Source organism: Drosophila busckii, chromosome 3L (assembly GCF_011750605.1).
Source record: "Drosophila busckii strain San Diego stock center, stock number 13000-0081.31 chromosome 3L, ASM1175060v1, whole genome shotgun sequence".
Taxonomy (NCBI): Eukaryota; Metazoa; Arthropoda; class Insecta; order Diptera; family Drosophilidae; genus Drosophila; species Drosophila busckii.
This window is the reverse complement of record NC_046606.1, coordinates 7,055,943-7,076,202: the sequence shown is the minus strand read 5'-3', so window position 1 is coordinate 7,076,202 and position 20,260 is coordinate 7,055,943. Positions and strand designations below refer to the sequence as shown.

The window sequence follows — 20,260 nt, the reverse complement described above, 5'->3', positions numbered from 1 at the left end:
TACATTAAATAAAAAATTTAAATATATAAGACCGCGCTTAAGAAATAACGTACGCGAAGTATTTAAACTTCAAAATTCAAGTAACGCGTAAATATAGCGCTGTTGCTCAAATTACGTAACAAATAGTAGCTCTTGGGCAAGCAACCACCCCTTCTGCTGCGCAAGCACATGATCTTTCCCTTTTTCTCTGACTGCGCCAAACCCGCTACCACCCCAAAAATAATTGCGCAGCAATAGTTCTCGTTCCATCTCGTTGCGTGTATGGAAAGCAAAACAAAACTAATGAAAAATCACCTATGGGCAATGGGCACAGTCTATATGTGGGCTAGACAAGCCGCACAAATTTCAAATTGTTCGTAGTCGCAGCGTAACACTCAAACCTAGCAGACATAGCTACAACTGTTGGATTGTTTAAAACGAAAAAAAAAACTATAAATAAGTGAGTGCAGAATTTATAAGCGGCGCTTCATCAAACGTGTGACAATCATTCATTAATAAGAACAGGAAATTCTTTAAATATAATTTATGATGAGCAACTAAATACGCAATGATTACGGTGAGTGTTTTATATATATAAAGTTACTATACATATATGTGTATGCATGTGTTTGTGAGTATACGCAACCTTTTAAAAGGATATTTGCTTTTGGAGCGTTGCATACAAACGGGCGCATCCTTAAGGGTTGTTTGCCTTGCCTTCATTCATGCTCGCTCGAGTACCTTTTGCCTCTCATTTGCCAATTTGATGCAATTCAACTACTGCGCTCTCGCTCTTTCTTTCTATGATGCATAGACACCCACGCCTAGTGTGTTCTATTGCATTTATAGACAGATGCTGAGCTCATTTCATTCATGCGACCTCACCCAGCCCCCGACCCCAGCCACAACCCTTAACTTATAGATTTCATTAGTTTGTGTATTTCGCAAGCCTAGAACTGTTCCCATATTTAATTGTTGTTCAATGTCAATATTATTTGTTTGCATGTAGGAGTGTTGCCATTGTAAAAGTTAATGGGTTTTTGCAATATCAGCTGTTACGTCAAGAGATAAACCATAACTAAACGTGTGCCCACAATTCAAGTGCATTTTCAATAGAAAAGTAATAAGTCACTGTTCAAGGTCTGAGAAATACTAATTAGCCTCATATACGATAAGAATTTATACTTTGATTTGCAAAGTCAAATAAAAGAAATATGCAGGTCAGCTACAGTAAACGCTCGCTAATATTTTATGGGTTAAATTGATAAACAGCTCTTTTGCCCAGATGTTTGTTATTAAACATATGGAAATTTATAGGCAGCGATAGCGCAAGTTGTTTTTTCTTTTTTAATATTGCAGCTGCTTTTGCGTACAATTCCAATGTTGTTTACGCACTGAAATGCTGATAAATATTATCTTTGTTAAATGTATTTGTTTAAAAATATGAATGATCGATAGCAATATTTTTGGCACTTAAACATTTTGATAAATTGCCTAGAAAAATGAATCATGCCGTAGAGAACTTTTGAAACTACCCACGCTAGTGACCTGCTGCCAAATACTTGTAGCTGTCAGCATTAAAAATAAAAGAGTCCTGCAGCTGCTGGCAGCGTCATGTGCGTTGTTTCTTTTCATAGGAAACGCAACGCACGCATTATAAGGACAATAAGGATACAACAGACAGCTGCTACTGCTGCTGCTGCCACTGCTTAAGGCGTGGCAGCTGCTGGCACACGTCTTTAGTTTTGGGCCCTGATTGATGCAGGTACAAGCAGCTGCAATTAAAAGGGAGCGCAGCACAGATGTCGTAATAGCCAATCTAATCAAGTCGTGGCAAGTTGTAGTTGTATTTGTTGTTATGACACCTTTAGCCAATGCAAAAAAAAATATAAAACAAAAATAGCGCTAAAACCGGTTTTAGCCATATGCGCTGCATTTGGCTGTCAATTAAAGCCGTAAAAAATATAAAAATTACTAAACACACAGCGCTGCAAGCAAGTAGATGACTAACAACAACAACAACAGCAACAACAAAAGCGAGTGCAACAACTTTAAAAGGCCTTGCAAGGCCGTTTTTATCCAACCTCAGCAGCATTTTGTGATTCTGTGGCCCGTTCTCGTCGTGCTCTTAGCAAAATGATCAGCAGCTTGTGTTGTGGATTTTTGAAAAACTTTTCGGCTTTTTGCGAAAAACTCGTCAAAACCGTCTAGACTCTAGACTGGCTAAACGCACATTCTTAATGCGTCGCGACGTCTGCGTTTTATTTATAAAAATGTTTTTCAAAATTATTGCGCTAAAGATCTTGGGCAACTTCATTGCATCTTCGCCTTTGCAGTTGCAGTTGCTGTTGGCAGTTGTGTTTATTATTAATCACACTTATTATGCAGCGCCATGCTGCTCGAAAGTCTTATTGTGTCTGACATTATAAATAAACGTGTTGGCATTTCCTTTACGAAAACTTTTATTATAAAATATGATATGATATAGTATAGCGTCATATCAAAGCAATGCGTATATACGTGCAACAATTCTAATGAAATGTCGCCACTCGAAAACAACCTTTATAATCTTGATATGTTAACATGACTAACAAAAAGTAATTACTTTCGTTAAAAAGACTTAGTAACTAATACTTAGAAGTGATTATGAATGAATGCTCAACTTCCGTTCACAATTGATAACCAGCTGTACATTCCTTAAATCCTTCAAGTATAAGTTTTATTGATTATATTCGGATAAGAATGCTAACTCAAAAGTTCATTGACTAGTATAGATAGTTCGCTAATATAATGACATAACTAGGGATTAGCCTAAGTTTTTAGTTATTAGAAGTCAATAGATTATTGCGTATATAACACAATTATCATTATCAAACATATTTGTTTTACATTAAAGGATTCCTTACTTAGTGCTATCACATAGACTAGAGCTTAGCTTGATTTAAATTATGCTTAAACGCTACTGAAACTATTTACATAAGGCAGCAACTTCTTAACAATTAAGCATAGCTCTAGTATGTGCTAACTATAGTTTAGTTTACATCATTCATCATTATGTCTGCTTGCATATGCATTTATGTATCTTCTTCAACATTTATGCTTGTTAAGAGCTCTACCACTGCAGGCCAGACATTCACTTTGGCAGTTGCAGCTGTCAATGCCCAAAACCGTGAAGGTTCGCTCCAGGCAGACAGACTCACACACAGGTAATGGTAAACGTGTGCAGCCAAGCATACGTGTGTGCATACCACACACACACACTCGCACACACACACATACTAATACCAGCTGCTTGTCTGGAATCTCTGGAAGGTGCGCGTCAATTGTGGGATTGTCGTGACGGTGCATTGACACGCGCCAAAGTCCAAACTCCTCTAATGTTTTTTATACATTTTCCTTTTATGGCGCATGCTCCGGGGCGCATGCAAAAAAATCAATGAAGAGCAACAGCCGAATGCAATCCTGCTGCTGTTGCCTGGTGTGAAAAGGATGAACGTAGTGTGTCCTGCTGCACACAGTAGTACGATACGCCATTTTGCGTACATTAGTACGCCTGTAGTAGTAGTAGTATATATGGGGGCGGCAGCCTGATGCAGCTGCTTGGCATGCACTGCGTTTGGGGTTGGGGTTGGCGACGGCCTCTTTGCTCGCAGTCGCTCTGGATGTCTGCCAAGCCTGCAATCATTATAATTGTTGAAAATTACTTAAAATGCTTTTAGCTTTTTGCACTTTTAAAATTTATCCCAAAATAAGAAACACTGCATGGAAAAAAGCTGTCAGCAAATATAAATGCATACATATGTATGTATGTACATGCATACATACATACTTGCATTCATCCATATTGCAGTTGTTTTTCTCTCCCTCTCTTGCGCTCTCTTGTGCTCTTTAGAGCTGTCAGCTGCATTTTTGCTTGCTTTTCATATAATTTCAGCGTCTTTAGCGTAGTGGTCCGCCACACACTCGGCAACCCTGTTCGCTCTCTTGCCAGCTTGTTCGCTTTGCTTTCGTACGCTGCTTCGTGCGTTTAACAGTTCAATCTCGCAACTCGAATAGTAAAGAAGCTATGGATACGCAAAAGCAACATTTGTAAACACTTAATCTATGCATTTAAAAATATACAACACACCAGAGTACAAAAATAAAAGTGTTTTGAATTGGTTGATGCGGCCACAACAACAACAACAAAATTTAAATTGTGATATTGCTATAGTATTTTAACAATAGAAGCAACAAATTTGAGAAAACAGAAACGTGTGCGTCGCTAAAAATCTCTGTGCCCTCGTCTCTGTGTGTGTCTGTTCGTGTTTTTCGTCTACGTTATAAATTCGCAGTTATAAAATCAATAACTGTGCAGCTAGAAAAACATAAACTTATATACAAAAAGCAACAAATTATACGAATCTCAAGAACTTGAGTTTTTCAACAAAAGAGAAAAATTGTCAAGGTGAGCTGAAGCTTATAAGTAAATTTAATGTTTAAGTTTTAACCCCCAAATTGAACTGAACTGAAATGAAAAAAACGTGACATCACAAAAGCCTAAAATGTTTTACTGCTATGTACATCTGTGTGTATTTTCGTATGTAAGTTTTGTGCATTAATTGAAGCTACAGCTTTTACACGCACACACACATGCTTAAAAACCACACACGCGCACACATACAAGCTCAGACACACTGACAAAATTTACTAAAGCACTTTGCTTAAAAACAGCAGCTGTTGAGGTATGACTAAATTGAACAAATTAGTACTTTAATTAAAGTAAATGTTACTCATTTGCATATATTTAGTACTTTGCTTAATTTGCATTTAGAGCAGGCGTCTAAAGTGCAAAACGCTTTTGACATTTTTGCCGGTTGTTTCAGCAATATTTATTTTTTTGTTCCCATTAACAGTGCCTCTCTCTCGTGCCTCTTTTGCTCGAGCATACACAGCGTGAGCGAGGAGGTCGTTTACGTAAAAAGATGGCGGCCGTAGTGTTGCTAAATACTACACTGTAGCATTTTCGTAATTTTGTTTGGCAAATAAATGGAATGGAATTCTTATTGCAAACATCAAGTGCGCTTTGTGCATTTATTGTTTAACATTAAAATTAGCCAAGCGATGACACACGCTGTTTGCATTGGCTTTTGAGAGCATTTAAATAACACGCTCGTATGCGTTGGCAACTCTAGGCAATGAATGATATCAGCAGCGGCCACGACTGGCGCTTAAAAACAACATTCTCAAGTTGTTAGAAGAGGGGGGTAGATTTGGGGGGAAGTAGTGTGTAGCTGCTGCTCTCACAGACGCTTGTTTGTTTTCATGGAATTTTCGACTACGCCATTTGTTATTGTTGTTGTTGATGTAGTCTATATACATATATAATTATACGATGACTAAAACATATTACTCCGAAATATTCCTTGCAGGCTAGAAGGTCAACTGCTATATATATAGTATAGATAGATACTCCCTCGCACGCGGTTCTAATTAAAAAAAGATTGTTTTGTTTTGATGTACGTTAGATCATCATCATCAGCATCATTCAGTAAATATAAATAGTGGCATGATGACGCGTCTTTTTTACTATAAAATGCTGTGTATATGCGCACACTAAGCTGGCCCCAGCCCAGCCCAAACTTCATATACAATACATTCATTTGAGTTATTTTTTCCCGTTTGCTTTGTTGCTCATTTCCGTTTGGGAACGGAAGTGGTGCACTCATGCGTATGCCGCTCACTTCCACACTGCTTAGAAAAGCAAAACAAAAACGGCGAAGAGATCCAACTACAGCATATTGCCATGTTGCCAGTTTTCACAGCAGTTTTTATGCTTCATTGCTTTGAACTTTTGCGCTCATTTCTTTTTTGCAAAAGCAACAAAGAGAAAGTCTCGCTCAGCTCTCAAACTTTAAGTTTTTGCTCAAGTCGAAACTTAACTTATTGTTATTGCCTGCAACAATAAAACGCAGCCAAAGACCCGCACCCAGCACCAGCACCAGCACTGACGCCAACACCTACACACCAAGCATAAAGCATAAAGAAGAAGTAAAAGAACCAGGCACAACCAACGCTGGTGGTCGTCCACCTACGCATAACAGACAATGCAACTTAATACTGAGCAGTATTTTCTACGCTTTTCCTTTAATAAAACTATTATAAACTGTTCTGTTCTGTTCTCACGTTGAGGCTAAAGCATTTTCATGAAAATTGGAATATAAGCAGAACAACAACGCGCACAGTTCAAATCTAAGGAATTTCTATTGTACTCTTATTTATTGTTTTGCTGGCTGATGCTGGATGTTGCTATCGCCAACAGACGCGACGGCAATCAGCATGAATGGGCATACGAATGGACCAAGGTGGCGGCGGCGGCGACGACGCTGGCGGCGGAGATAAATAAGCATAAGAAGAAAACAAGAGGAAAATTACTTTGGAATTCCCGGAATTCTCTGGGCTGAATCATCTTTGAATGCTGTGTGTGTGTGAGACGACCTTTGAGCTGAGACCGCGTGAAAAACGACCTTTCAACCATTCTAAACAACTAACGAGGCGCATTTAATATGTCTCTGTCTGTCTGTCTGTCTTTCTCTCGCTCCGTCTATCTATCTGTGTGTGTCTGTGAGAGTTTTTCATGAGAGCGTACCCACATTCCAAGTCTCAGCGAGGCTGCGAGATAGAATAGATAGCTGGCACGACTTGACTTTGGGTTTGAGAACAATTTTCTTTCATTGGAAAAACCCAAACGAATGGGTCTTTGAACTGAGCCGCTCCTCCGTTAGGTCTTGCTTTTGGTTTTTGGGCAATCGATCAACGTTCAATATAGCGCTCGAGTGGCGTGTGAAAGAGATGGCAAATATACGATGAAGAAGCGACTGTGCTCTGCGGCTTAGTCGCATTTATTATGATTACGATATTGCCCTTTGTTGGGCATTCTTTAAGTACATGAGTGCAGCAAGCAAAGAGAGAGAAAGAGAGAGGCATCTCCTCATCTCGACCCCCACAATGTACCCTTGGTCCGCAGCTTCGTTAAGATGTTTGTATTTTATCGTCTTCGTCGGCGGTCGTTGCGTTGTTCTTGTTGTTGCTGGCACTGCTGCATTTCTTGGAAGGACACACACTCACACACACACATGTGCTCAGAGCAATGTGTTCTTTGTATGCGTGTAAAACAGCTTCCTCTTGCCCCCGCCGCTTAAACTCCACACATATCCTGCTGCTGCTGCTGTTGGCTGCACTCTTTCAAGTTCTGCGTGACGACGACTCATGCTTCTTTCCTCACTGCTGCTCCGCTCCCCTGGCCTGCAATCGCTGCTTTGCTTTAGCTCCACTCGTCGTCGTATCTGGTATCACCGCATTCCAATCTCGGTTTAGAAGACAACAACAACAGCAGCTCACGAAAAGCAAAGCAAAAGAATGGTAAAGTGTTTATAATAGTTTCCCACAGTCGCTTGCAGTGCATGAGGTTACACACACACACACACATACTTACATACATATGCGCAGACCTTTGGCTGAGCCTCTGCGGTTACCTTCACTTACAGCATTGAAAAAAAATACAACTCCAATCCAAAGCCGAAACCCGTGTGAGCCCAGTTTTATTTACACACACACACACACATTCGTATGTGTGCATGTTTGTTGCTTAGTTGGTTTTCCAATCAGAAGAAGAAGAAGCAGAAAAAAAAATCCAACCAACAACTTGAGTTTGTTTGTAATTGTGTGGCACGAAGTTTGTTGAAAAGTTGTTGGACTGCATTCCAATGTTTAGGTTCTCTGTTTTGCTTTGCTTTTGCCCAGCGGCGCTCCACTTCGCCCCCTTGCAGCGCCCTAGAACAGTCTGGCCTTTGATTATGATTTTTCCTTTTTGCTTGCTGTCTGCTGCTTCTTTTCTAGATTTTCTCATGTCATTCATGCGCTCGCTCGCCGTTGTGTGTAATTTAGTGCATCTGTAAAATGTACTAATTAATACCGACAAAAAATAAGCTTGCATAATCGATAGTTGTTAAACAGTGTGTGCATACATAATTTTGCAATTAATTTTTAGCATATGTTTGTGTGTGTGTGTGCGAGGCAGCACTTGAACTTTTCAAAGAATTTCCTGCTCAATAGCAAAATGCCAAAGCGCGTTTACATTACAATTGTTAATGAACGTTGCATTCCACAATCAAAACAATAACAAAAACAACAACCAGCTGTAATTGCTAGCTTCTGCACTTTGTACTGAGCAATAATAACAACAACGGTGCATTGGCAGCAGCAACAAGAAAATTGCTTTAAGAAGCAGCAGCAGCAGTAATAGTGCCAGAAGCAACTTGAAGTTCTTTTTTGTTGCCTTTATTGCTCCACTTCAAAAAAAAGAAGAAGAAGCAGAAGCAGATGAAGAAACCAGAGGCTGCAAAACAATGCGCAATCTCTGCAAAGCTGCTGACTGACCTCCCTACCCTGCCCCCGCGAACTGCTTCAACACATTTGTAATTTACAATTGCTTTTGTTTTTGCTTCATTTTTGCTGTGCACTCTTTTTGTATTGCACTTTTTCTTTGTACCCAAGTCTATCGCTGTGTGTGTGTGTGTGTGCGCGAGTGTTTGTGTCTATAGTTGTTTTTCCATTGATGGTTTTGGGTGCCTATTGCTGTCTCGCTTGCAAGCAGCAGCGCACGCTTGGAACTGCATTTATGCTGCCTTGCACTGCTTTTCTCGCTCGCTCGCTCGCTTGTAATATTTTTTTATGCTGTGGGGCCGCTTGCGGCTGGTCTGCCCAAGCCGTTTGACTGCATTCCATTAAAACTTTCTCACAGTCCAAGCTACGAGCTCTGGGCCTGGCACTGCCAGCCACAACAACAGCAGCAGCTCCAATCACCTCCCCCCACCCGCACGAGCTGTGCCTGCCTGCAGTCTAATACACGATGACGACGACGTCGTTGCCCCGTCGTGAGGCTGTTGCAGTTGCATTCGTTGCTGCTGCTGCTGCTGCTACGGCTGCAATTGTTTGGCGAGTTTAGCTGGTTTGTTGGTTGGCTGGCTGGCTGTGGCTTGAAACCAATTTTTTGGACTTTGTACATGTCCCGACATGGCGTTCATGTTTAGCTGCCGCTGGCTGTGACTCTCTGCCATAAAGTAAATGTCGAAAAACGGTTTACAATCTCTTTGCCCAGCAGCAAGACCAAAAATAACAAAAAAAAGAGACCACCTAAGCGGCTAAAGCATAATTAGTAGCTTTAAACAAATGTCAATTGCTAGGTGAATAATGGTGAAAAACGTATATGAGTCAGACTGACTGTTTTGCTTATCAGGCGGGCGGGCACGTCTAGCAGGCGCCATAGCGCCACCCACTCATAAATAACAACAGCTGTGTGTGTAGCTTGTGGTTGCTGCTTCGGCGCATTGGCTGGATACTCGCAGTTGTAATGTTGCGTACACTACGCTACGCTTCGAGCACTTTCATCAAAAAATACAACCCTAAATGAAAGCAAACTACCCCTAAGTTGAGCGAGCGAGAGAGAGAGAGAGAGCGGGTTGAACTTTTGGCGCAGCATCCACTCGAAGTTTCTTGAACTGCGAACCGTAAATAGACTTGACTAAAACACGCAAAATATGTCAGATTAGATAGAGTTAAGCAAGAAAGCATTTCGCATTGATAAGCAAAACAAAGCTGTTAACTGATAAGTTAAATGTAAATATTATATGCGTACAGTAAACATTCTGTTTCTATAACAAGCTAGAACAATGTAGCGCAGCGTATCTAAAAGTCATGCCAGCTGGTAAATAAGCGTTCTTATCTATTGCAAAATATAATAAAGCAAAGGTACTTAATTGAAACTCGCTCAGTCGCGGCCGAAGCCACAAGGTGCCACGAGTTGAATTGCTGGGTAAGATGCACACGCATCCTTGTGACTTATCGATAAGCACATTTGTATAGATAATACTTATCGAGTAGCAGTAACAGTAACTGATAAATTTTATAATAAAACTAATTTGCGTTTCTTTCTTTATTCTTCTGCTTGCAGTTAGCAGCAAGTAAAACTACAAGCGAAACAATATGGCAGATGTAGCAACAACTCCTAGATACATCAACCCCTTCGTTGCACCAGCGACTGCAGCAAGTTTGGATCAAGTGGATGACGGCACGAATGCCACAAATCGCATACACTTTCGCCCCTGCTCCAACAGAATGCATGATAAATATCAGCGCGAGGATGAGCGCTTGAGGACTTTCGACAGCTGGCCACTGGATTGGCTGGACAAACAGGAACTGGCACAGACGGGCATGTTCTATACGAACGAACAGGATAAGGTCAAGTGCTATTTCTGTGAGGTGGAGATCGGCTGCTGGGAGCGAACGGATCAGCCCGTACCTGAGCATATGCGTTGGTCGCCCAACTGTCCGCTGCTGCGACGACGCACCACCAACAATGTGCCCATCAATGCCGAGGCACTCGATCGTCTGCTGCCGCCCATAAGCTACGACATATGCGGCTCCAACGACACGGGCGAGCTCGAGGTGCGCGCCGAGGCCTACTCCGAGGGACGTTCCGGCATGATGCAGTCAATGCAGCCGGCGGCGACCACCGAGAACAACAGCGTCAGCAATATCAGCAGCAGCGAACCCTGTCGACGCGCCGCCAACAGCACACACTCCGGCAATTATTTTCCCGAGTATCCGGAATACGCCATCGAGTCGGCGCGTCTGCGCAGCTTCACCGACTGGCCGCGCAACATGAAACAGAAGCCAGTGCAGCTCGCCGAGGCGGGTTTCTTCTACACCGGCGTCGGCGATCGCGTGCGCTGCTTCAGCTGTGGCGGTGGCCTGAAGGATTGGGACGACAACGACGAGCCCTGGGAGCAACATGCGCTCTGGCTAAGCCAATGCCGCTTTGTCAAGCTGATCAAGGGACAGACTTTTATCGATTCGATTGCCGCCGTGGCGTCCAATGCCAAAGGCGGCGAGTCCGAGGAGAAGCCACTCGAAGTGGCCAGCCCAAGCAGTCCCGAGGTTGCGCCCGCTGCCATCAGCTGCGACGTGGCGCCCGCAACAGCAGCCACACGCATCTACGAGAAGATTGTGGCGCAAACAGAAGGTGCGGGCAACGCCAATCCAGCTCCGCCCGCCTCACTGCACGAGGAGGGCCTCTGCAAGATCTGCTACGCCGCCGAGTACAACACAGCCTTCTTGCCCTGCGGCCATGTGGTGGCCTGCGCCAAGTGCGCCTCATCTGTGACCAAGTGCCCGCTGTGCCGCAAACCCTTCACCGATGTCATGCGTGTATATTTTTCCTAAATGGCATCCACAACAATAAGTTCAGCTACAGCTCTAGTCTAAGCCGCCCGCCTCTACAGTTAACTGGACCAGCTAAACGATAAGCGCGGCCAGCGGGCGTTGTGACCCCCAACCGGGTTCCAATGTCAGCTGGCCGCGACGCATTCACTTCACTCCAGTTACCAGAGCAAAGACTAGAGGCTATAGCATGTGTAAAAAAAAAACAGCAAAACAAAAACTATAACTATAGCCTATACATTTAAAATAAAATATAAAGGATGTCAAAAAATTTAAACATAACAATAATATGTAATAATACTTTATAATATATATAGATATTTACTATTATATATGCCGTACATTTATATTATTAATAATAAAAGAGAATTAAATTTAGATACAGCATTAATGCTCTCTGTACATTTAGCTTGTCCCCTATTAATATTATAATTTTTTTTCGCCTGTACTGCATTATTTATGTATAATAACAAAACCAACAACAAGATAACTTATATATTATATAAAGTGAGCTATTACTGAAAAACAACAAACAAATTGTCTTGTTTATTTACTGCTGGGGTATGGGGACGCGGACTGGTCTACAAAGCCGCCGCCGCCGACAATTGCAGCCCACGTTGGTCTCGGAGTGCGCCGCCCGGAAGTCTTACTCGTATGTCTTTTGCCATGTAGGCGGCTGTCTACGCCACGCCCACATGGTTTGCACTCCAGCCGGTTATGAAGCTGTTGTCCATTTATTGACACGCGCTTAACTAACTAACACTGTAATTAGCTAACTAAAATCGTATACTGAGCTCTTCAGTACACTGAGGATTGAATTGCGATTAAAGCATTTTAATTATAAATAAATAATAAATGTTACAGTACTATTTACTAAGTATATACTTGTGTGGTTATGTAAGTATTATAATTAGTTATTGACATTGGCGTAGCCTGCTGACCACAACCTATTACTCTCGATAAGGTTCCTGGGAAAGCAGCTAATAATAATTCCTTTGAGATTAGCGCAACTATTTTAAATATAATTTAAGACTAAAATAATTGCCATATATGAAGTGCTGTAAATTATTTAAATTATTATTGTTGGGCAACGCAACTAATAAAATCGCAGCCTTTTGATTCTCGTTCTGTCGCTCGTTCTTGAAAATATCTAAAGATGGCGCCACACTCTACTGCTGCTTGAGTTGGGAAAGTTGCGTTTTTATTTAAATATTAATCATGCTTTATTGTACTGCATAATTGCAAAATTTAATTACTCTTTGTTTCAATACAAATATTATTATTATTGTAAACGATGGTTTACTTCTAGCGCTTATCAGTCAATGACTGCCTTATCATTCGCTTGCCCCACACACAATTGTTTTACACAAAGTGTAAGCTGAAATTCACCGTTACTCATAGACAAAGTTCAAAACAAAAGCTTGCAGCTAAGCTCAAAATCGATTTAGTTGCTAGTTGCATTTTTTTTTATCATATTTGCCTTAGCAACAAATATAATTTTTGCATTTTGCACTCAAGACTCGAGATCCGGTTACATGGCACAGTCTGCGCTACTTTGGCGCGGCATTTAAACTTTCAAAGCAAATTTGTTTAAGCTATAACAATTGTGCGGTTAATTTTGTAAAATATTTAAGCTGTATGCGACATTGTTTGCTTAATGTGTCAATATTTGTTTAAATTACTCACAATAGAGTTTACAAATTGATAAATTGTTACATGCACCAGCTGTTTGCATAGTTAAATTTATAAATGATTACTTACTGATTCATTTACAAAATCATATGCACCTTGTTCTAGTTTAACTATCGACCTTATGTTGCATGCCGCGACTTAATTAGTCTATAAAACTTTAAACAGGTATTCTATTTTAAATATGCAAAACTGACACCATGATCGAGGTCGCTAGTTCAGCTTTATAGCAAGTATACATATACATATGTGTCTATATGTTGCAGCAATTTTTTAATTGACTGAGCTGACAGCCAAAATAAGCGCATGACGAATTGCGTATTTAAATATGCATCTGTTTATGGTCCCCAGCTATAGATACTTATATATCTTGTCAATGCAGTGATGTCACTTTGGCAGTTTAAATATATTCAATTGTTAGCTAATTTCTTATTTATTTTTTTGTGCTAATATTTATTTATCAAGCTTGTCTAATGCTCTTTGTTTAGTAACATATGCAATAGATTCTGCATTTAGAACGTGAGTAAGCTGATAACAGTAATACATTTTATAAAATGTACTCTCAGAAATTAATTGAAATAAGCAAGACTACTTATATAAAATTTTATAAAGATTTTTGTATTTATTTCTGGTTTCTTTAACTTTTATTAGTTTGTAATTCAAATGAAAATAATTTTAAATGAACTTTCATAAAAGCCATCTAGCGTTCATTTATATTAACAGCAGTACACAGCGAGTTAACATCTACAGTGAGCTAACAGCTGTAGTGAGCTAACATTTACGGCCAATGCATGTCAAATGCTTACAGTGCTTCCAAAACTATTTCAAATGTATACTCTTAACAGCTTTTTACATTGTGCAAACTTATTCTAATATTTCTAAATTAATATACTTCTGCTTGGAGGCTAGAAAAGCCTTGTGCGTATTTGCCGTTATGACCACATCGATAATATTCGTATTGCTGAAATAATCCAAAGCTACAATATTGGCATTCAGACCCCACGGACCCTTGAGCCACTGATTGATTTTGGGATTAATAAGCGCAGCGCGTTCCTTCGCAGTTTGTAGTTTGTGGGAATTTAAAGTTTGCTCAATGCTGCTGATTGCATGGAAAATCCAACCCTCATCCTGTACAGGTGAATCCTTTTTCTTGCTGAAAAGCAAGCGCATATAGTCCAAGGTTTGTGAAATATTCATATAACTGGTGCTAAAACGTTTCCAAGGATTGCAAAGCAGCAGTGATTCTGTAACGGAGCAAATTCAAAAAACGTTATAGATGACAGTTGTCAATTATGAGCTATCGATCAAGTAATTATCGAACGAAAGTAAACAAGTGTCAAAAGCTGTGCATAAACTTAAATTTAATTAAATTAAACACACGCAATAAAAGAGAGTGAGCGCGAATAGTTAACTTACCGTTTTCAGGATGCGGCAGCTCCTGTGTGGGAAACAAAATGAGCAAAGGACGCTCGGCTAGCTTGAAATCCATATAGCAGCGTTCATAGCAATGCTCATTGATGCTCACATTACGTTCATAGGCAACGTCGCCCAGCTCCTGGCGTATGAGATGAAAGAGACTGCTATAGACTTCGGGATGCTTGTAGAAACCAATGGGAAAGGAGCTAAAGTCAAGTATGACTAGCTCGCCAGAGCGCTGCACAAAGCGACGCACATCACGTAGCACATCCACCAAAGGATTAATAAACATGTTCTCATTCACCAGCCAAAAGTTATCCGCTTCGCTGCTGCTGTCCAGATGCTTAAAGCTGTAGCACAAGACTAAATTAGGTAAGTGCTATGTTTAATTTACAATTGCTTACCCCACACTCAAGTCCAAGTAGCGTATGCCAAACACAAGCTGTGACCACACATCGAAATGCTGCGCCACTAGATAATCCTTGACCAGCAGCGACTTGGTTTTGCTATAGTTAATTATGAAGGCGCCCGAAGCATGTGTGCCAGGCAGAAATAAATGCTTGATGGGCAGCTCGGCTATGCCCTTAAGCTGGCCCAGCCAATTCGGCTGTATCTTAAGACAATCCACTGTCAGCAGCTCGTTGCCTCTGTAGCTGGCCACATAGTAGGGCAAGCACTTGCCCTTGGCATATTTGGTGGGCACCAGCTGCTCATGCACATCCTGTTTCTCCCAGCCACCAGGAAAGTGCAGCTTGCCCAGCTTTATATGCGTCTGAAGTCTGCCTGTGCGATTCTGTATGCCATCCATGCGTAGCTCTGGCAACAGATTGGACACTGAGGGATCTGTGCGATAGATGCCCACCCACTCGGGTGGCTCATAGCAATCGGGACCCCAGTTCAACTCCAAACAGCTGTCGATTAGCGTTTTGCCCATAACCGATATGCTTAGAAACACAGGACAGTTGGCTAAACAGCATTTATTGCATTTATATTGTTTATCTTTATAGTTTATAAACTTACCTGTGCTCAGCTTTATATAAAGCGCCAGCCACAGCGCCATTTGCCATATTTTCCACATTTTTTTTTTTACAAGCTTATTCAACGTGTTGATTAGTCAACGTCTCATGCTGCATTAAAACGCGCTTTGAAAATTTAACCTTTGCGGCAATTGAGTGTCGGGCTTACCCCTCAGCCTGCCGTTATGAAATTATCCACCCACCCACTGTGGGCTATAGAAATTGAGCAGCTCAGCAGCTTAACTGGCGTCTCATTCAATTAAGTGCACTCAGATTTATAGAGAGATAGAAAGAGAGAGTGAGCAAGAGCAAAACTATGAGTGGGCACGTGAGGCTTAAGTGAAAATATAACAATTCTAGAATTAAGTTTAAAATTATATTTGATGCTGCAAAAGTCGAAATTAGCGAGCAGTAAGAAAGTTTTAATTACTTAGGCCTCAAAATTAATATTGCCAAATTTATGGCAATATTCCATATACGTATTTGATGTATCGATATGCATATTTTTGTATTGTCTTGATTAATCCCTAACAAAAGATTTTGAAAACTTGTGTAATAATTCTTTTCATTAAGTATGATTGTTTAAATCATTGTTTGGTTCGCATTGTTTAAATCAAAACAGCTGTTGCATTTATGCATAAGAGTTAAGCTGGAAATGCTTTTCGATTCAGTTTCATTACAAAACTCGTTAATATCAAAATGAAAGTGTTATTAATATTAAGTGCACTAGTGCTGCACTATATAGTTTTTGTGCAGGCACAGGAGCGTTGTCCAGGTCGTCCTGGTAAGTTCTGGCAAAATCCTTGACTTCAAATTAGTTGAATTTCAAATTTTTAGCTAGGCAAAACTGTCATAGCAGACGAGATGTTGGTATGGGCGCATTCGACCGTTATAGAATCTGCTTAAAGCAGCGCATAATGTGGTATTATAATCCTAGAATTGGCAACTGCCAGCCATTGGAATTTAAAGGCTGTGGCGGCAATGGCAATCGCTATTGCTCGCTTAAGGATTGTCAAACAAATTGTAGACAAACTTAATTATTAAACTGCAATTGGTACTGAAATATTAACTGAAATCTTAAACAACAAACAGTCTGGGTATGAAATACGGCATAAGGGTTAAAATAAAAAATACTTACTCAACAATAAATCGCTGGGATATATGTTTGTTTTAATTTGTTTAGCTTATATAATATGTCTTTTCAACAAGTATTATCTAATTAGCATTGTTTAAAGCAAAACAGCTGTTGTTATGCAGATATAAAAGTTAAAAAGAAAATGTTTTTTGGTTCAGTCATCAACAAAATGAAAGTGTGTTTAATATTAAGTGCATTAGTACTCCAGTATATAGTTTTTGTCAATGCAGAGGGTTGTCCATTGCGTCCAGGTAAGTGCTCGAAGCTAATACTGACTTCATTTTAGTGGAATTTAAATTTTTAGCTGAGCAAAACTGTCAGAGTAGCCGAAATGTTGGCGTGAGCTCTTATAGCAACTGCATCTTGACTAAGCGCTTAATGTGGTATTATAATCCTACAATCCGAGACTGTCTCCCGTTGGACTTTAGAGGCTGTGGCGGCAATGGCAATCGCTACTGCTCGCTCAAGGATTGTCAGCAAAGTTGCAAACACACTTAAGCTAAATAAATCAAAACAAATTTGCTTTTTAAATTTTAGATAAAATATAATTTTGCATTTTATTTGCTGTTGTTGCTATTTTCAAAAATAAGTACTGCTTCATGTTGCTTTTGACTTTCATGTTTATGTTTTTTTTCTTTTTTTTAATATTTGTTGCGCTTAAAATGTAAAATTATTAACAATAATAAAGAATTAACTTAGTACTTGGCCACAACATGTTAAAAACTATAAATTAAAAGCTGTACAAACCTAAGAACTAGTTTTTGAATTAAAGTAAAAGCTAATTAAATTCTTTACAAAATTAAAATATTCGAGTTTTGTTACAAGCATAGTTAAGTTAAATTCTAGCTTAAATGGTTTTGTTGTTTGAACGGAATGCGTGCTAAGTACATCAGCTGTATTTATTTATAATTAAGTATTTGATTTAAATTTGCACAGGTACGCTATGGTATTGATAAAAGCAGCTGTCAATTTCTCAATGTTTTGTTTGTTTTTTTTTTTGTTGTATGTTTTTTGTTTTGTGAGGTAGCTTTAAATATATAAAAAATATAATTGGGGCAATTGAAACAGTCGGACTTAGACTAAATTATAAATTAATTAAGTGTTTACAATTTTTAATATTACAAAAAAAAAAAAAATTGAAAACATAAAAAAAAACAGTCTTGTTGGTTGCATTTGTGTTAGTTTCTCATATAACGCAGCTAAATGTTTTTGTTGTAGCGCAATGAAAACGAATTAAATACGAGTATATGTATATGTGTGTGTGTGTTTGTATGTGCGTGTGTGTGTGTATAAATAAATTCTGCTTAATTACTGGGATACAAGGCGCATGTCTTTTTTTTTTAGGAATTTTAAAATATTATTTTCTTTATACAAAAACCGCTTAGGCTATATCTATATACAAGTTATTTACAGTTTGGCAGCCACTGCGCTCACTCAGCTCACCTGCTGCGTCAGCAGATTGACCAGCTCCGTGCGCTCCATATTATTAAGCGTATGCATATCCACACCCAAAGCAGTAGCAACTGCTTCAATATCCAAGCCAAAGGACGTGAGTAGCTCGAGAAATCGCATCTCCTCGCCAGTCAGCGGATTGGTGAGCGTGGGGCATGAATGATTGCACTGTGGCCAGCTGCAACGCTCCAGCAGACGCAGCTCACACTTTTCTGGGACGCGCGGCAGACGTGGACGCTGTTTGCTGGCGGATTTCGAGGCGCTATTGGAGGCACGATGCTTGAGCGGCTCGCTAGGCTGCTGCTCCTGTTGCAGCTCATGTTGCTGGCTCTGCTGCTGCTGCTGCTGCAGCTTGCGTCGACGCTGACGTTGCTGCTTACGCTGCAGCTGCTGCTCGGGCGTGAGACGACGACGTGGCTTGCTGTTGTTATTATTTTTGGATTTGTTTTGCGCCTGCTGCTGCTGGCGTCTGCGCTGTTTGCGTCGCTGTCGCTCCAGACGTCGCTGCTTGCGCTGCTCACGCTGTTCTTTGCTCAGATGATTGCGCTTGCGCTGCGTCGGCGGCGGCGCTTGCGCCACATTGTTAAGCTTCTGCAGACGCTGACGATGACGCTGATGTCTTTGGCTGTTGTTGGGATGCAGCTGCTGCTGCTCGCCAGTCAGAGTGGCTTCGGTGGAGCGCTTAAGCTTGTCGTGACGCTTGCGACGCTGACGCGTGGAATGCTCCCAGCAGCGCAGCGCAGCGGGCAGCGATATGTCATCGATCTTAATGTTGACCCAGTCGCGCTTGGAGAGCACCGCATGGCCAATGCAGCTGGGCGCAAAGACGGCGCTGACATTGTCCAGCGAGGAGCGCAAGGCGCCGCCCATTTCATGTATATAATTCCATTGCTGAGGCGTCACTGGAGCGCCCACATTGTCGGCACGCATTTGAGCCTCATCGAAAAGCCACTGGAAGACAAAAAGCGGCGCTGCAAAGTCAAAAGTCGGTTAGCTAGGCTCGAGTACAGTTTTAGAGGCATTGATTACTTACTTTTCAGCGTGGGATACAAGCGGTAGCCAAAGTAGCAGCGCCAAGGCTCCGCAGCATGCGCTTTGGTGCAGTCCTCAGGCAGCAGTCCCTGCCACAGCTTCCAGCCTTGACGCACTGCCTCGCTGGAGGCCACTGCAGCGGGCGTGTACGGCTCACGATCCAGAAACCAACCCGAATCGCTTACACCACGCACCGTGACCTGCAGCTGCTTCTCGTTGATCAAAAAGTCGCGTATGCGATCCAGATTCAGCATGACGCCCAAGCCGCCGGCAGAGGAGCCCACCAGCAGCAGCTCGCCGCCCGGCACGCGTCCCAGACCCAGCGGTATAAGATCGGCAATGACCTGGCGCAATATCAAGGCGCCCATAAAGCGCCAGCTGCCCTCACGCTCCGGCGTTTCCGGCTCAATGCGTGTGCCTGACCAGGAGTCGCTGCTGCAGTACGGCACCAGCACATGGTTAGCATTATGCCAGTAAGGATTCTCCTCAGCATGTGGCGATAAAATGCCGCCCACTGCAAGCAACAGAAAACAAATTAATGAAAGTTACTTATGGAGTTTATGAAGTAAATTTACCATCTCTTGTCTCTGTCCACTGCGATGACGTCATTAAGTGTCTGAGACGCATCCAGCGCGCACGACAGCTGCGATTGTTGTAGCAATGCCAGCCGCCCTCCAGAAACACAATCCACTTCTTGGAGTTGGGCTGCTTGCGCAGATAGAATCCGGCGTGGGTGCCATCGTTGCAGGTGATGCTTGTGTTGGTTAAATAGGCGCGCTTCAGACTTCTGTTGTGATCGGCGCCATCCGCGCCCACAGCCGGATGCATTATCATATAGTTGCGCTGTATCATATTCTGATGCAGCGAATTGATTTGCTCCTGCTCCAGTTCACGTTGCGTCTTCGCCACGCCAAACGTTTGCACGCTCTCCTCATTGTTGTTGTTGTTGTTGTTCTTTATGCTGCTGCTGCTTGCTTGCGTTACTAAGCTGAGCGCAAGCAGCGGCAGAAGCAGCGACTGCGCTGCTGTTCGCGTTGTGCACTGCAAAAACGAAAAGAGTAACACAAAGCCAGATTAGCATACGTATAATTTAACTGTTAACTGCACTTGGCGCTCTCTCTCTCTGCGCAGTCAGCCAGCTGAGCAAGCTTCAAGCTTACGCTCTCTTAAGTGCAAGCGCGCTCTCTTGCTCTTTAAGACTGCGCTTACACCAAACTCATTCACAACTTGCTGTTGTTTGTCAACGTAATATCAATGCTAATAGCGCGCGCTCGCTCACACA

The 20,260-nt window shown here is 41.6% G+C and overlaps 4 protein-coding genes across 7 annotated transcripts; 2 read left to right on the top strand and 2 right to left on the bottom strand.

Moving 5' to 3' along the window:
* The first annotated feature begins 394 nt into the window (after positions 1–394).
* Positions 395–11,334, top strand: LOC108600510 (death-associated inhibitor of apoptosis 1). Of its 3 annotated transcripts, none has more exons than XM_017988148.2 (2): positions 395–556; positions 9,971–11,334. In XM_017988148.2, the coding sequence occupies exon 2, from the start codon at positions 10,003–10,005 to the stop codon at positions 11,239–11,241; it is 1,239 nt and encodes a 412-aa protein (XP_017843637.1). In that variant the 5' UTR covers positions 395–556; positions 9,971–10,002; the 3' UTR covers positions 11,242–11,334. The 3 variants fall into 3 exon arrangements, with proteins under 3 accessions (XP_017843637.1, XP_017843635.1, XP_017843636.1); XM_017988146.2 differs by lacking the exon at positions 395–556 and adding an exon at positions 4,034–4,426; XM_017988147.2 differs by lacking the exon at positions 395–556 and adding an exon at positions 9,741–9,832.
* A 2,248-nt stretch (positions 11,335–13,582) lies between these two features.
* LOC108599057 lies at positions 13,583–15,441 on the bottom strand. Of its 2 annotated transcripts, none has more exons than XM_017985838.2 (4): positions 15,364–15,409; positions 14,748–15,287; positions 14,344–14,693; positions 13,583–14,171 (listed from the first exon to the last, which is right to left on the bottom strand). In XM_017985838.2, the coding sequence occupies exons 2-4, from the start codon at positions 15,275–15,277 to the stop codon at positions 13,792–13,794; spliced, it is 1,260 nt and encodes a 419-aa protein (XP_017841327.1). In that variant the 5' UTR covers positions 15,278–15,287; positions 15,364–15,409; the 3' UTR covers positions 13,583–13,791. The 2 variants fall into 2 exon arrangements, with proteins under 2 accessions (XP_017841327.1, XP_017841326.1); XM_017985837.2 differs by having other exon boundaries at positions 13,584–14,171; positions 14,748–15,309; positions 15,364–15,441.
* A 1,222-nt stretch (positions 15,442–16,663) lies between these two features.
* On the top strand, positions 16,664–17,147 carry LOC108599466 (kunitz-type serine protease inhibitor homolog dendrotoxin K). Its single transcript, XM_017986302.2, has 2 exons — positions 16,664–16,745; positions 16,799–17,147. The coding sequence occupies exons 1-2, from the start codon at positions 16,664–16,666 to the stop codon at positions 16,990–16,992; spliced, it is 276 nt and encodes a 91-aa protein (XP_017841791.1). The 3' UTR covers positions 16,993–17,147.
* A 520-nt stretch (positions 17,148–17,667) lies between these two features.
* LOC108600683 (palmitoleoyl-protein carboxylesterase NOTUM) lies at positions 17,668–19,851 on the bottom strand. The gene is made up of 3 exons (XM_017988390.1): positions 19,554–19,851; positions 18,980–19,492; positions 17,668–18,917 (listed from the first exon to the last, which is right to left on the bottom strand). The coding sequence occupies exons 1-3, from the start codon at positions 19,828–19,830 to the stop codon at positions 17,929–17,931; spliced, it is 1,779 nt and encodes a 592-aa protein (XP_017843879.1). The 5' UTR covers positions 19,831–19,851; the 3' UTR covers positions 17,668–17,928.
* Positions 19,852–20,260: the final 409 nt, after the last annotated feature.

Bases quoted from the DNA above. Each gene is read 5' to 3' on its own strand.
- LOC108600510 (XM_017988148.2), top strand. From the start codon at position 10,003: ATGGCAGATGTAGCAACAACTCCTAGATACATCAACCCCTTCGTTGCA.
- LOC108599057 (XM_017985837.2), bottom strand. From the start codon at position 15,421: ATGTGGAAAATATGGCAAATGGCGCTGTGGCTGGCGCTTTATATAAAG. The intron at 14,694-14,747 runs GTAAGCAATTGT...CTTGTGCTACAG, and splicing joins TACTTGGACTTGAGTGTGGG to CTTTAAGCATCTGGACAGCA. The intron at 14,172-14,343 runs GTAAGTTAACTA...GCTCCGTTACAG, and splicing joins GCTGCCGCATCCTGAAAACG to AATCACTGCTGCTTTGCAAT.
- LOC108599466 (XM_017986302.2), top strand. From the start codon at position 16,664: ATGAAAGTGTGTTTAATATTAAGTGCATTAGTACTCCAGTATATAGTT. The intron at 16,746-16,798 runs GTAAGTGCTCGA...TTAAATTTTTAG, and splicing joins GGGTTGTCCATTGCGTCCAG to CTGAGCAAAACTGTCAGAGT.
- LOC108600683 (XM_017988390.1), bottom strand. From the start codon at position 19,830: ATGATACAGCGCAACTATATGATAATGCATCCGGCTGTGGGCGCGGAT. The intron at 19,493-19,553 runs GTAAATTTACTT...TGTTGCTTGCAG, and splicing joins GTGGACAGAGACAAGAGATG to TGGGCGGCATTTTATCGCCA. The intron at 18,918-18,979 runs GTAAGTAATCAA...TTGACTTTGCAG, and splicing joins CTTGTATCCCACGCTGAAAA to CGCCGCTTTTTGTCTTCCAG.